Source organism: Colossoma macropomum, unplaced genomic scaffold, assembly GCF_904425465.1.
Source record: "Colossoma macropomum unplaced genomic scaffold, Colossoma_macropomum, whole genome shotgun sequence".
Taxonomy (NCBI): Eukaryota; Metazoa; Chordata; class Actinopteri; order Characiformes; family Serrasalmidae; genus Colossoma; species Colossoma macropomum.
Window position 1 is genome coordinate 30,539,001 of NW_023494784.1, and position 14,631 is coordinate 30,553,631.

At 40.5% G+C, this 14,631-nt stretch overlaps 2 protein-coding genes across 4 annotated transcripts in view; both read left to right on the forward strand.

The window, feature by feature from the left end:
- The first annotated feature begins 4,147 nt into the window (after positions 1-4,147).
- Positions 4,148-9,304, forward strand: gpr39 (G protein-coupled receptor 39). Of its 3 annotated transcripts, none has more exons than XM_036568155.1 (3): positions 4,148-4,383; positions 4,515-5,373; positions 7,750-9,304. In XM_036568155.1, exons 2-3 carry the CDS (start codon positions 4,596-4,598, stop codon positions 8,184-8,186), a joined length of 1,215 nt encoding a protein of 404 aa, XP_036424048.1. In that variant the 5' UTR covers positions 4,148-4,383; positions 4,515-4,595; the 3' UTR covers positions 8,187-9,304. The 3 variants fall into 3 exon arrangements, with proteins under 3 accessions (XP_036424048.1, XP_036424061.1, XP_036424054.1); XM_036568168.1 differs by having other exon boundaries at positions 4,553-5,373; XM_036568161.1 differs by lacking the exon at positions 4,148-4,383 and having other exon boundaries at positions 4,390-5,373.
- A 1,394-nt stretch (positions 9,305-10,698) lies between these two features.
- bmpr2b (bone morphogenetic protein receptor, type II b (serine/threonine kinase)) overlaps positions 10,699-14,631 on the forward strand; it is a 69,685-nt gene continuing 65,752 nt past the window's right edge. The window contains exon 1 of the mRNA XM_036568174.1: positions 10,699-11,989. Coding sequence (XP_036424067.1) covers positions 11,908-11,989 — 82 coding nt within the window. The 5' untranslated portion in view covers positions 10,699-11,907. The remainder of the gene's footprint in view (positions 11,990-14,631) is intronic.

Here is a 14,631-nt window from a genome sequence, read left to right on the forward strand (position 1 = left end):
TGTGTCTGTTTTTCTTTATTGTTTCTTTTACCCTTGCCTGTTTTCTTCAGTACGAACTGAAATCCTGTTTTTAGACCACTTTAGCTACAGTAAACAGAATGACTTGCAGCTTTGTATTCTCAGTAGATTCAGAGGAATTCAGCATTATTCAATAAGATTGCCACACTGATTGATTGGCATGGGACTGTATCTGTTGTTGATGCTGAAACTTGATGTAGCAAGAACTTCCAATGAGGTGTAGCTCAGGGGTCAGATGTTCTGACCAAAAACCATAAACAGCTGAAAAAAGAGGCTGAAAAGTATATGTGCACTTGAGCAATGTACACTCGAATTGAATTATTAATAATAAATAAATAAACAAACAACATGCCTCTTAAATTATTTAAACAGCATAGGCGTAGGGACCATTGTATGAGAAAGACACTTTTTATTTTTCGAGTAAACCCCAGAACCCCCTAGCATTAAAGGCCCAGCACAGCATTTTTCCATCGTACTAAAAATTCATTATCAAAAAGTCTGTATCGTCATACTTATGATTTAGCACATTTGTGCATTCAATTAAAAAAACTCAGTATTCAGTTCCAAATAAGGAGATGAAAGCAAAATTTCTGGGGGTGAAGTGTCACCCAGTACAAGAGTTTGTAATGAGCATTTTACTGCAGACGCACTTAAAAACTGGGATCAGTACAGCTTGGAAACTGGCTGCTTTTCCCAGCATGTAACACCGCTGTGCGTAATGTGGATGAGGATATGTTTTGTTTTTTACATGGCTCATTTAGCTCCATGCAGCAGAAACATAACCAGCCAGTGTGTCGACAACCGGCAAACATCTAGCATATATTCAGATACATGTGAGTTATAGATTTACAGCTAACAGGCAAGATGCAAAAGTTTCAGTTATCAAAACAAAGGTTGCAAAATAAAGCCGCTTCAATTGCACATACTATGTTTACAGATTATATCTTACGTATGAGAAATTTAGCTATTTTCCAAATCAATCGTACACCCTTACGTAGAATCATGTCAGCCATTTGAAGTTTTTTCAGTCCTCGACTGGCACACTCTTCTCGTAGAGGAAAAGTATGCTGCATATCTACAAACAGTTGTAGCAGCAATAGTTTTGCTGAGCTATTTCTTTAAGTGCCTGTATCTTGGGAAAACAAATTTACCTCACTTTTCTGAAATAAAGGAGTTTTATGTCATTTGTCAAACATTTCAAAAGTTACTCTTCACTCTTCAGTCCATACAGTCCATAAAACAAACAGGGGTGCTTTAATCTGATCTGGGGCCCTAAGGGTCTAGTTAGAATCCATAAAATCAGTATAACTCAACATGACACAACCGAGTTCCTGCCTGACCGATGTGTACAAATTACAGCAGATTTAGTAAGCATGGACAGAGTCACTTGGCTGACGGTCAGCAGAACCAATGCCTCATATAACTGAATGAAACAGAGCGTCCTTTGTTTTAATGAAGGTGTACACACCATCGCCACCAGTCAGCAACTTTCAGCATAGCCATTCATCATTTCTCCATTACTGCATTGACTTAAACCCAGAACCAGACTGGTATTTGGTTTTAACTTTCCAGTTAAATGTATCCAAAACAGTCACCAATCTGCATCTGTTCTGATGTTTTGAATGAACACAACCCATCAACAGTGTATGTGTGTAAATGATTAGAGGGAAGATAAATAAATCTCATTAAAAAAAGGTCAATCAGAGGCCCTAAAGCACTTGGGCCCCCTGGGCTTCAGCCCAGGTGTGCCTGTGCATTAAATCTGTTTAAATCATGTTATAGAAGCTGATGCATTTATATCTGCCTATTCACCCTTCAGTAGTTTAGCCCCATCCACTAACGCTGAAGTTATGAGTGACCCTCCTGCTTTTTGAATGCACAATACAGGGCAGCCAATAACAACAGAGAACATATATATCAGTCATTTACACATATCAGGCTTAAAAAGTATGAAACAGTTAGAAAATGTAATGTAAAAGCCATGTAAAAATGAATTATGAACGGTTTGGGGACTCACACAAAAGTTATAAGTAGACTTTAAGGAGAAAAATAAAATATGAAAAAATGAAGGATATGGGCCCTTTAAATACAATGGAGCAAGCTAATCCTGATTTGGTCCTTTGCGTCCACTGTTACAGCTTCTAGGAACATTGCTCATTACAGAATGACCCCCTCAGACAATCTCTGTCTCACACATTTAAATCCTCAATACTGCCAGTACAAACCGCACAGAAGCTTATCTCTGTTTTTATAGCACTTTACATTGTTTATGTGTGTTAGTGTTCAACACAGAGCTCTTACAATAGCAGACAATGCAGACAGTTTTACGAGCCGTTTACTCAAGGAGTTGATGTTTATTACAGCACGGCAAATATTACTGTTCAGTTATTATCCCAACACTAACACATATTCCTCTGCTCAGTAAAGCCTTCCGTTTAAAAAAAAGTTAAATCATGTGCTTCAAAAGATTCCCAATGAACCTTTGTAGCTACAGAGAAGAAACCAGGAGGTAAAATGAGGAACATAAATGAAGTAAAACCTCTGTTGCTTGTGTATGACAGACCCTTATTGTGGTGCTCAGTGATGGCCACATGTGAGCTGTTTTTAGCTGAAGAATAAATAATGAAATACACTGAAGTCAAATGCTTATAGAATATGAACAGCCTAATCAAGACGGATGCAAAATCTAACATTGTTTTAGACTAAATCTCCAACATGTGGATGACCATGTGGCCAATACAATACATGTCTGTACCTTTCAAGTCAAGTCATTTTTGCTCAGTACAGACTTTAGATATTTACAAGAATTATGTTATTGTATGTCCGTCTGTCTGCCCTGCGATGGACTGGCGACCTGTCCAGGGTGTATCCTGCCTTCTGCCCAATGACAGCTGGGATAGGCTCCAGCACCCCACCGCGACCCAGGAGGATAAGCGGTTTAAATGATGGATGGATGGATGTTATTGTCTATTCAAACCCAAGGTATTCACTGAGTTAGTAATAAGCTAAATATTTACAAAATCATCATTTGTAGGGTATTTTCTACTGGGAGATGTCTGTCCCAAATGCTCCTTAACTCCTAAATTTCAACCTGTGAAAATCTTCTGACACCTTTTTTGTGTTTTTAAGGTCTTTTTCATTTTTTTTAAAGTGACGTCAAAAGATTTAGATGTATTATGGGATTATTTTTTAGATCATAAAAACTTTAATTTATTTTAAAAATAATTTTAAAAAATCAGTATGTAACATTTAGAACTGTCACTACGAAATACGTTTTCTACACTTGTGTTTTAATGAAGAAAATGTGGATTTTATGCACAACTGTTCAAAGCTGTGTTCGCTAGTCATGTACTGGCAAGCGTTTTTGAGTTGTGCTCAAGATTAGCTAAAATACCACTACCGAAACATTTGGTTTTGCTAGTGACAAAATGGAATGTTCAATCATTTGTTTTAATAAAATAAACATAAAAAAGCTATAGGCTCACTCAAGCAAAAGAATTTCAATCCAGTTAAGAGCCAGTTAAAAGTCTGAAAGGGGTTTTGAAGGCTGACTACGGAAAAGCTACAGAGAAGATGCTTTAGGTAGATGATTTGAGTCACGTGTCCTTTGGAAAATGAGGCTAAAACTTGAAGAGAACATAATGCTGTGCTTTCATGGTGGATTTTGGCCATTGTCATAATTCAGGAATGAAAAATGTAAGCAAAGATCACTGAAGAGCATAAACAGCAGAGTGAATCTTTGCTCCAGTCCAGCTGATCTTTTCCTTTGGGTCGGATACTTTCAGATTGCTGCTCTTATCCTGTTTACTTTAGACTATTTGAGTCAGTGCAGAGTTGAACGTGGCTGGCTCTGTCCAGAGGTGGGCGGTTTGGCTCAAACTTTGATTAACCAACCCCGTTAGACATGTCTGGATTACATTAAGCAATTAATGAGAGCTTTATCATGTGCCCCAGCTGAAAATGCTACTATGTCTGTTCTGAAAGATGTGAACTATGAAAGTTCACAAACGTGCACATTTGTGTATGTGGACACAAGGGTCATGACACACCTCTGTGTTAGAAATAGGGCATGTGACTAATGGCTCCACCTCCAGAGGTGCTGTGATTGTGAAGTCCACTCAGTCCACTCAGCTCACACCGATTCACACAAGTACATCTGCACACGCACAACCTCACCCTCCGAGTCCAGCTGTAATCATTAACTCGGACGCTTTTGGAGGGAGAAAGAGAGGCGCTGGTGTCTTTGATCAAACCAAATCTACAGCGAAACTGTAGACAGATGACCAGGCAGAAGATCCAGTAGACTGGTGCTTATGGAGTCTTTGTGAGCTGGAGTGGCTGAGTGGGAGCTTTTGGACTGGACAGGTAGGGGAAGGCCATTTTGAATTTAACAAGGGAGAAACTCATATAAAAACACGCCTTAGCTAAAGGCTTTGCTTTTTATTCTTTGAAATAATCGTACATGGGTTTCATGATTCATGGTGCTGATATTGTAGAGTTCCTGGAAAGATAAGGCTGGCTATCTCGACTAAAGTCAACAGGGTGGATTGGAGCAGAGAGGCTGAGAGCAAGAAGGCATGGGTGAGCAGGAGGGAGAGAAAGACTGGCGGAAACTGGAGTCACACTTTGAGGTGAAGGTTATCCTCACAGTGCTCTACAGCCTCATCCTGATCCTGGGCATCGTGGGAAACAGCATCACCATCCATGTGACACAGGTGCTGCAGAGAAATGGGTACTTGCAAAAGAACGTGACAGATCACATGGTGAGCCTGGCCTGCTCTGACCTGTTGGTGCTGTTGATTGGTATGCCTGTGGAGCTCTATAGTGCAATCTGGTTCCCCTTCAGTTCTGCTTCAGGGAATATTTCCTGCAAGATCTATAACTTCCTATTCGAGGCATGCAGTTATGCCACCATCCTGAACGTGGTCACGCTGAGCTTTGAGCGCTACATGGCCATCTGCCACCCATTTCGCTACAAATCTCTGGCAAGGGCCAGGACTGTACACCTAATTATCGCTGCATGGCTCACTTCCGTCCTCGTGGCTGTGCCCCTGCTGGTTGCCACGGGAACAGAGGGTCACGTGCTGGAGGCTGGAGGAGCCCCAGCTCAGAACCTAACCTTCTGCACCAGCCTGAGGCAGCACTGGGGTATGTACCGTGCCAGCATCTTCACTGCCTTCATAGTCTACCTGTTGGTGCTGGGTGCGGTGGCCTTCATGTGCAAGAGTATGATCGTCGTGCTCAAGGCCCCCATGACCACTGTGGCTACTTCAGGCCCCAGAGCTGAACTCAGAGTGCCCAAACACGAGAGTGCCAGGCTCAAAACGTCCCGCAAGCAGACCATCATATTCCTAGGTAATAACACCACATATGGGCAAATGCTAGAAGGCTGTGTAAAACTGAATTGCTTTGCTTTTTGACATTTTCGCACTCACCAAAAATGAGAGGAGCATCCAGGCTAGTTTCATTTTGTTCTATCAGTGACCGTATCTGGGCAGCTTTGCTGTTGATGTCTCTTGTCTAAACTTTAGCACTTTATTTTAGACCTTAGACCCTAACAGTAGAGGCTTACAAACGTCACAAGAAAAGATGGAAGACTTTATGTGAAATATATGTAAAAAATGATTTTAGGTGAGAAAGTAAAAAAATGTTTTATTAGCTTGGTTAGTGACCATATCAATTACAATATTTAACCTCCATTAATATGAGTACTAACCAAGCTAATAAAACATTTTTTTACTTTCTCACCTAAAATCATTTTTTTACATATATAAAGTTTCACCAGGATGGGGTGGTTTGTAACACATTTTTCTGTTTAATATGGGGAATGGGAAACAGAGAGGCTAGAGAGCTTATTTCTGTCTAAAACAAAAACCATTCAAAACAGGACTTTTCTGCATCTTAGTTCCCACATACTTTCTGTATGGACTAGACAGTGACTGGTATATTCTGAAACTTTGTTTCACACTCACTCACATTTAGCAGGCTGAAGATTCTCCACAAAGGAACTATTAGCACTCAAGTTTCTTTTTGTGCTTCCTAAGAATGGTGCACCACATCAGTGACGGTGTGTCCATGTTGACAAACCATCTGGTAAACAGGTTACTTTTTACAACCTAACTTCACATTATTCACATAATCTTTGCTACATTTTTAACTAAAAAAATATTAAACAAGTTTGCAAAACTCACTGTATCTTTAACATGTCTCCACTGTGTACAGGCCTGCACTGTATCTTAAATATGCCTGTGCTCACTATCTCAGGCTACAGCAGAGTGAGGAATGTGTCCTGTATACAGATGTACACTCAGAGCATATCATGACGTTGGTTGTTTGAGATAAAGTGAGGCTCCTGTGATGTTGCTGATGATGTGTTTTCACTTGTGCATTTCTAAAGGAGTGCTGTCACAGATATAGCTAAAAGCTGTGATCACAGCAGATGAAACTATTCACTTTAGACTTGTTTCCTTTATTCACAGAATAATGTAGAGCCTCTAAAGTTCAGTCTTAGAAATTGGTTGCATTATCTCCTCCTCACAATCTAAATAACTACAATTTCAAATTTCAACTCCTCAGTCCAAAAAAACTTACTCCACATCTCAAATGTCAAGTTTTGGAGTTGTAGTCCAAATTTTCTTTTTTGTCTATTTTCTTTATAAAACGCAAATTTTCTTTCTATAACATGTTGATTTTAAGGAAAGATGGAAGATTTAAAGGGTCTCTAGAGTGCGTAAAAGTAAAGAGCTGACAAATTAAACACATTTGATGATATACTTGGTATTGGAGGCTTTTCTGTATTTTTTTTTTATATGTTTTCTGATTTTTCCTGATGCTGAAAAATGACTATACTTAATGGTCATTATGTCTGGAAATTCAATGAAAGGATGGTCTCTGACTTTTACATAATACTGCACACCGATCTGCCATAACATTACAACAACACTCGGTGTCCGTTTTATCAGTTCCGCTTACCATGTAGCTGCCCTTTGTAGTTCTACAATTACAGATTGTAGTCCATCTGTTTCTCTGCATACTTTGTTAGCCCCCTTTTACCCTGTTCATCAACAGTCAGGACCCCCACAGGACCACCATAGAGCAGGTATTATCTGAGTGGTGGATCATTCTCAGCACTGCAGTACAAGTGGATCAGACACAGTAGTGCTAAACACCTCAGTGTCATTGCTGGACTGATATCTACCAACCAAAAATATCCAGCCTGCAGTATCCTGTCAGCAGTGTCCTGTGACCACTGAAGAAGCACTAGCGGATGACCAACACAAACTGTGCAGCAACAGATGAGCTATTGTTCCTGATTTTACATCTACAAGGTAGACCAACAAAGTAGGAGTGTCGTACCAGCACAACACACACTAACCCACCACAACCACGTCGGGGTCACTGCAGTGCTGAGAATGATCCACCACCCAAAGAATACTTGCTGCTTAGTGGTCCTGTGGGGGCCCTAACCACTGAAGAACAGGGTAAAAGGGGGCTAACAAAGTATGCAGAGAAACAGGTGGACTACAAACTGTAATTGCAGAACTACAAAGTGCACCTATCTGGTAAATGGAGCTGAACAAATGGACAAAGAGTGTAGAAACAAGGATGAGGTTTTAGTGTTACAGCTGATCAGTGTATGTCTATGTTAATATGTATATTTACATGTGTATTAATGTGTTTGTGTGAATTTACCTGCATTCATTTATGTGTCTTATGTGTTTTTGCATGTAGTGCTGATTGTGTGTGCACTCTTGGTGTGCTGGATGCCAAACCAGGTCCGGCGTCTAATGACAGCAGCGTTACCCAAGTCAGCGTGGACTAAGAGTTATTTGGAGGCCTATGCAGTGCTGCAGCTAGTGGCAGACATCTTCTTCTACCTGAGCTCTGTGCTGAACCCGCTGCTGTACAACCTGTCCTCACACCAATTCCGCACGGCCTTCCTGCAGACGCTGCGCTGCCGCCTGTCCATTCAGCACGTCAACAAGAGGACACTGGAAAGCAGTAAAGTCTCAAACGCTTCCACTCACTTACTGCGACCCCTGCTGCGCAAATCCCTGCGCCGTAACACACCAGACAGCAGCAGGGACACTGACTCCCCAATACCAAGCGGGCAGAGCAGTCCTGCAGTCCAAAGCCTAACCATAACTACATCAGAAACAGAAACGTGAAGGACATGGTCAGTGGTCATAGCTCAAACTCGAACACAACAAACGAAACAAATTATATGAGCTTTATTGAATTATAGCACCCATTTTCTATACAGTCAAATAGAGCAGAGTCAGCCCATTAGCCCTTTGTTTCCTCGAAAAAATTAGTTCAGTCAAACAACATTCTGGAGGGTTAATCTCTCACCCGACTTGTCCCAGTAATGCAGTACCATTAAACATGTAAGCTTTCCCCTTCCACACAGAAGATTCTAACTAACCATCATGCATTACTGAACCCACCCCCTTCACCTGCTGAGAAAGAAGTACCTTCAGACCATTCTTATAAATTATAAATAGCTGCTAAAACATACAGTACTAAATAAATTCAACTTTTTTTGTGTTTATATGCACTGGCTATTTTATCAGGAACACCTACCATATAGATGCGCATAGTTATTCACTTGTATACCAATGCCCACTACCCTGTCAGTGTCACAGCTGTGCTGAGAATGGTCCACTATGTCTGGTTAACAGTGGTCCTATGGTGGCCCTTTGCACTGATAGATGGGTAGAGGATGGCCAGCTTTCACATCAATGCTCTACCATCTAGTGTAAAGCCTTCCCAAAAGAGTTGAGGCTGTTACTGCAGCAAAGTGGGACAAACTCTATATTAATAACCTTGATTTCAGAAGAAATATTGGATGAGCAGGTGTCTACAAACTTTTGGAGTGTTCATAACAAAGTGGCATCTCGCTGTATATTGTACATTCAGCATGTCAATAAGAGGACACTGGAAAGCAGTATAGTCTCAAACGCCTCCACCTACTGCGACCCCTGCTGCACAAATCCCTGCGGTGTAACATACCGGACAACAGCAGGGACACTGACTCTCTCAACAAAGTGGCACCTCACTGTACATTGTACATTCAGCTATTTGGTAGCCTTTTGCTAAGGTTGCCAAAGTGTGGTTGCAGCATCCATTTTAAGATTCCAGTTGCATTTACAGTATGAATTCTAATGGGAAGGAATTATTTCTTCCTTGCACCATGTTTGAATCTTTCTGTTTTCTTTTTTTCATTTTTTTTTCACCTTTTAACTTTTTAATTGTTTCCTCTTCCAATTAAAGCACTAGTAAATCATATCTGTTTCATTATTTGCCTGAATAATGGAGGGCATGGCAGAGACATCTACTCCATGTTTCAGTAAATGTACTAATGAAGTATATTCAAAGCCTGGAATCTGGACTTGCCTTTTTGCCTACATACTGGATTACCAGGCCATTACAGTGATATTTATAAATGCATGGTAATTAATGGGAAATAGTGTCAGTCATGATATTGAGGCTTTAATTGTTATTATTTAAAAAGAAAATGTTTAGTTTTGCAGTTTTGGGGATTCTGCAACTGATCACAGACTGTCATCATGTAAATACAATTAGGCAGCCATTGTAGATTATGATTGTAATTATTTTTTAATAGGTCATTATTAATGAATATGATCTGGCTATGAGAACATTAGCATCCACAAATTTTTATGCTGTAAATATACTCTCCAAAACACTTGGAGACATTTTAGTGTCTTGTGGCTAAGACATATTTTATTATGTCGTGGATATATTTAAGAATGTCTTCCTAGCAGATGTGAGGTAGGATTGGGAGATCATGTATACACTCAGAGTATGTTTACTGTTACAGTATGTAAAACTATATTTTGAATTTTGAAAGTCAGATTATAGATCTCATCTCACACACAAAACAAACTGACATTCAGAAATGAATTTGCTTTATTATTATTATTATTATTATTATTATTAGTAGTAGTAGTAGTAGTAGTAGTAGTAGTAGTATTTTGCAATGCTGTTAACAAACCACCTGAATCACCTTAAAAGCTGTGCACACAATTTTCTCTTAGAAAAAAAATGTGGTTTAAACTAGTGATATATCTATATTTGAATAATAACCATTCAGTGTAGCCGTCAAGTTAGACACAGAACATGTTGCTGTAGTGTTAAAAAGATTACAGGCAGTTTAACGTCCTTATCGTTCATTTTCTGCTGTTTAACTTTTAATTTGTCTTTAAACTAACTAACCAGCTTGCCCTGGTGTCAAACAGGTTTATTTTAACCCATCGAAGAACGTGTGTTTTTGACGCAGCAGACACCTGTGTGTTTCTCAGTGATAACACTAGAGGGCGCTCCGACCACTTCAGTAAATCTGTACTACAGTAAAGTCCGACTGTAGGAGTAAACTAGTACTCTTTCTACTCTTACATCAGTTGTAAGATAATGTATAATTTTAAGTCGTAATTGACAACCTGAAATAGAAGGTATCTTCAGCACAAGGGTCATAAATAACCAATCCTTTTCCAAAAGGATAAATATTCATATGACCATAAACGATCTGTACACAAATATTTATAAAGTCGGTAAATGTGAAAAGGCGTATAAAGTGATTTTGTCTGTTAATCGCTGACTGTGCACACTGTGGCGCCAGAATGTAACTGCGGCACCATTTAAGGTGGAGCGGAAAATCGGAATATGAATCTAACTTCATGTATTTCTGAATGAGAAGCTAATACTGTGTGAAGACCAGACTGCTCAGCTCCCTGGCTGCTGCTGGGGGCTGTTTAAGAGGCAGAGCAGAGAGACAGGAGGGAGGGAGAGAGAAGGGGAGAGGGAGGGGGAGGCCGGCCGCCCTGCAGCGTCTGTCTGCGGGAACAGGCGAACTTACAGAGCACGGCTGGCTGGAGGAGTCGACGGGGGAAAACGACTCGTCCCTGGAAATGCGTTACAGCTAGCTAAAATACAAGGGCTTTCGATCTGAACTGCAAAACAGTGCCTCGTTTTTTGTTTTTTTCGCGGTCATGTGTATTTAAGAGTCTTATCTCGTCGTTAAAGGCCCCTTTTTTGGCTTGGACTCAAACGCAAAGCTATTCAGACCGATTTTACCCCCTCATGTCGGTCTTGTTCAGCTTGTTCAGGAAGATTTTACCCGACGGGCTCGACGCCGCAGTTTGGATTTCTGGCAGATAATCTCGTCGCATTTTTCATAGACACCGTCTGAGTCCCAAAAAACTGCTCGACTGTGAGTGAAGAAAAAGGGGGAGCCAGGTGGTAAGAAGCTGCCAAATGTTTGTTACTAGCTGACGGAGCTAGCTCGGTAGCTAACTAACCGAAATGGACTGTCAGGACAGCCGTCGGAGAATTCAGCCACATCGAGGGAGCTGCTTGCGGTGAAATTAAAATTAGCAAACCCCTGTCAGCTGTTTAGATTCAGCACTAGGTACCGAGTTAGCCGAGAGAGAGAGACTCTTCGGTTTGTCAGTTTTATTTTGGTGACTCGCTGATGTCGGGACGGCGGAGATTTCGCTAGCTTTAGCCAAGTAACGTTAACGTTAACGGCGAAATACAGCCAGATGAAATGTAAGGAAGTCACATAGCGATCTTGCTAATCCTGCCGCAAACTCTCAGTGCTTGGTTAGCTAGCTAAGCTGGCTTGCTGGAAAGCAGACGGATCGATTGAAGCTAACCGTTAACCCAGACACGGCACTCGGGGCGAAGCTGTTCCTGAAGCAGGGAATAAAATCATGTGTCGCCCGTTCACAGTCGCACTCGTTCACTCTGCTGTTGTACTCTTCCCTCCGAGCGAATGAGCTCGGATACTCGACTGGAAAGAAGAAAAGGAGGAAAAATACAGCCCTGACTCGGAGCAGTGCTCTAACACTTCAGAAGGGAGGAAAAACCATGGACGGGATGGCAGTCTTGGGCCGGGTGTCTGTTCTGGCGTTGGGGCTTTGCGCCGTGCTGCTGCTGAGCCCCGTGGCTGGTAAGTGCTTTTCTCTCTTTCTCTCTGTCTTCTTTCCATATGAACGCAATGTCGTCTACTGAGTACAGCATGAAATGCAGTTATTTTTTCATACTAGCTCTACATACCTTGTCCAAACGATGCACTGAGACCAGCTCCCAGCTGCCTCCCTGTCTTTACTTCATCTCAGCACTAGTATTAGGCCTGTACTCTAGTTCTGTCAGGTAAATTTAGGTGCAAATTGCCTGAGTCTCCAGATTAATCAACCTACAGTGTTTAAAACAGGGTTTTTACTTGGTTGTTGGAAAAAGATTTCTCTGTTTTTCTTTCCCTTTAAATCTTGTTTTGATGATTTTAGAAAGTTTTTTTACCTTGGTGCCTTAAGGGGCGTCAATGGCATTCAGCAAAGCATAAATAACACACACTGTCGTCAATGTATTGGTCTCACCTTAATACACGAATTGATTATACTTAATTGTACAGCTGTCAGAGGGAGATCCTCATTATGTGGTATATACTGGATGAAGTTACCTTTCACTGCTGATACAAAGCCATTTCCACTCTTAATCTTTCCAGAGTAACACCTTAAGCTTTATCCTGAACATTAGATACTGGCTTTAAGTTGGAAAATTGGCCCCGGGAGTCATGTGATAATGTGACGAGATTATGAAGCTATGAGAAGGTAATCTGTGTGTGATGCGGATTTGTTTTTGCTCCTTTGATTACGAATACGTAGTTGAATAGTTTCACTTTAAATCTGTGATCGCAGTTGTTTTTAGTTTTATTTTTTGCCATTTTATTTCCCAATCGGACTGTCACCAGAGACAGACGTCTGCAGAATCCTCACACAGGCTTGCTTGGGCCTTCAGCGCTAGGACATGTAATGCAGTTGGTGTTCAGCCTTGGCTTGAAGATAACTGTCTCTCTCTCCAGCGGTTCAATAGGATCTTGGAAGACGATGAAGAAGGGCATCTTGATAGTCAGTTCACTCAGTTCCATTAGATGAACAGAAGCGAAGAACCAGGGTTGCAAGGCAGGGAGTAGTGCCCATGAAAATGTAAAAGGAGTATGGGGTGTATTTTGGACTTTTTCAAATAAACAGTCAAGACTTTTTCTTTATTGGCTTCAAATTGTATCTCCTGACACGATCCTGTCTTGTTTTTGTAATAGCTGTTTTTGTCGCTTTAGAAAAAGATCAAGACATTCAATTCAGAATGTGATGGTCACTGTCGGTTATACTAATCGTTCAGTAATCTACAGATTATTTTGGTCATTAATCGAGTAATGATTTTTTTTTTAATACTTAACATAATGTGCATACCCTTTTAAAGATTATAAAATACTAAAATCGCATATATAAAAATGCTTATGGAAAAACGACTGTGTATAAGACCTGTAAGAGAATTTTAGAAGCACATTATTTTCAAGCAAATTGCCAGTTTATCATAGCTGATTTAGTAAGAAGTTCATTTTAATCGATTATTTTTTCATCAGGTTTATTTGACTGACAGCCCTAGTCCAGATATTAAGCTGAATGGTCTTGATTAGGAAAAGAACCCTTGCATATAGAAATAAATTAAGATTTTTTTTCTGGTAGACCACTTCTTGGTTAAGTAGAGTTTGCTTTAAAACTGCCAGTCATGTGCTGCCACAGTGCCTTACTTAGTAGCTTAGCCGGTTTCCTCCTTTACTGCTCGTTGATGGCGCATTAGGAAAGCCCGCACTGATGTGCCACTGCTGTGATTATTCTCCAACACTCAGAGACCACTGTCTGGAGACAGAGAGAGGGGGGGACAGAGACAGACAGAGGGGGATAAAGAGAGAGTCGGGGGCCTGCAGTGTGGGAGTGTGTGAAGTAGACAGTTTGTTATGCTTGGCACAGATGAAAATGAAGAAGGTGTGTATGTGTAAGCGAACCATTACCTTGTCTATGACTGTTGACTGAGAGAGAGAGAGAGAGAGAGAGAGAGAGAGGGAGAATGTGCCATTACTCTGTGGCTGTCGACTGAGCATGAAGCCATGGCTCCTGTTCACACTCTGCTGAGCCCAGCAGCCCTCATTACTCTCTGCATTGAGTGAAGAGGGTGACGCACATGAAAGCTGTGAGATATTCAATTAAAATTTTTTTTCAGTGAATGTTTTGTGTACATGTATTAGGGGTGTTATAATATGAATGAAATGCTGTTAATATTTATACTGTAAACCTGTTTGTGAAAAAAGTAAAAATGTTTTTGGTCTAAAAGTATTTTTTCAGATGTTCTGACATAAGGTAGAAGTGTTTCCTCTTAAAACATTAAAAGCACTCTGACATTCTTAAAAGAGGCAACCACGAAAGTTAGAAAACCACTGCAAATAGAGCCATTTTCACTTTGTGTGTATTTGAATTTATTGATTTTATAAGAATTTTTAATTAGATTTACTGTGATTTTACCAAATGATGAGGCCTTGTTTAGGTCTTTGACTAAAAACATAATGAATGTTGGCAATTTTTATCTGTATCACAAATGTACTATATTACGGTGCAAAAACACAGTACACATATTGTAAAATGAATGTGTTGTGAATTAATATGGCCAATCAAGTGGACAATCAGTATTTGGAAATCGAGTGCTCTAAATGCCCGAATCTCCTTGGTGTGGAGCGTTCCTATGAGTTCATATGGA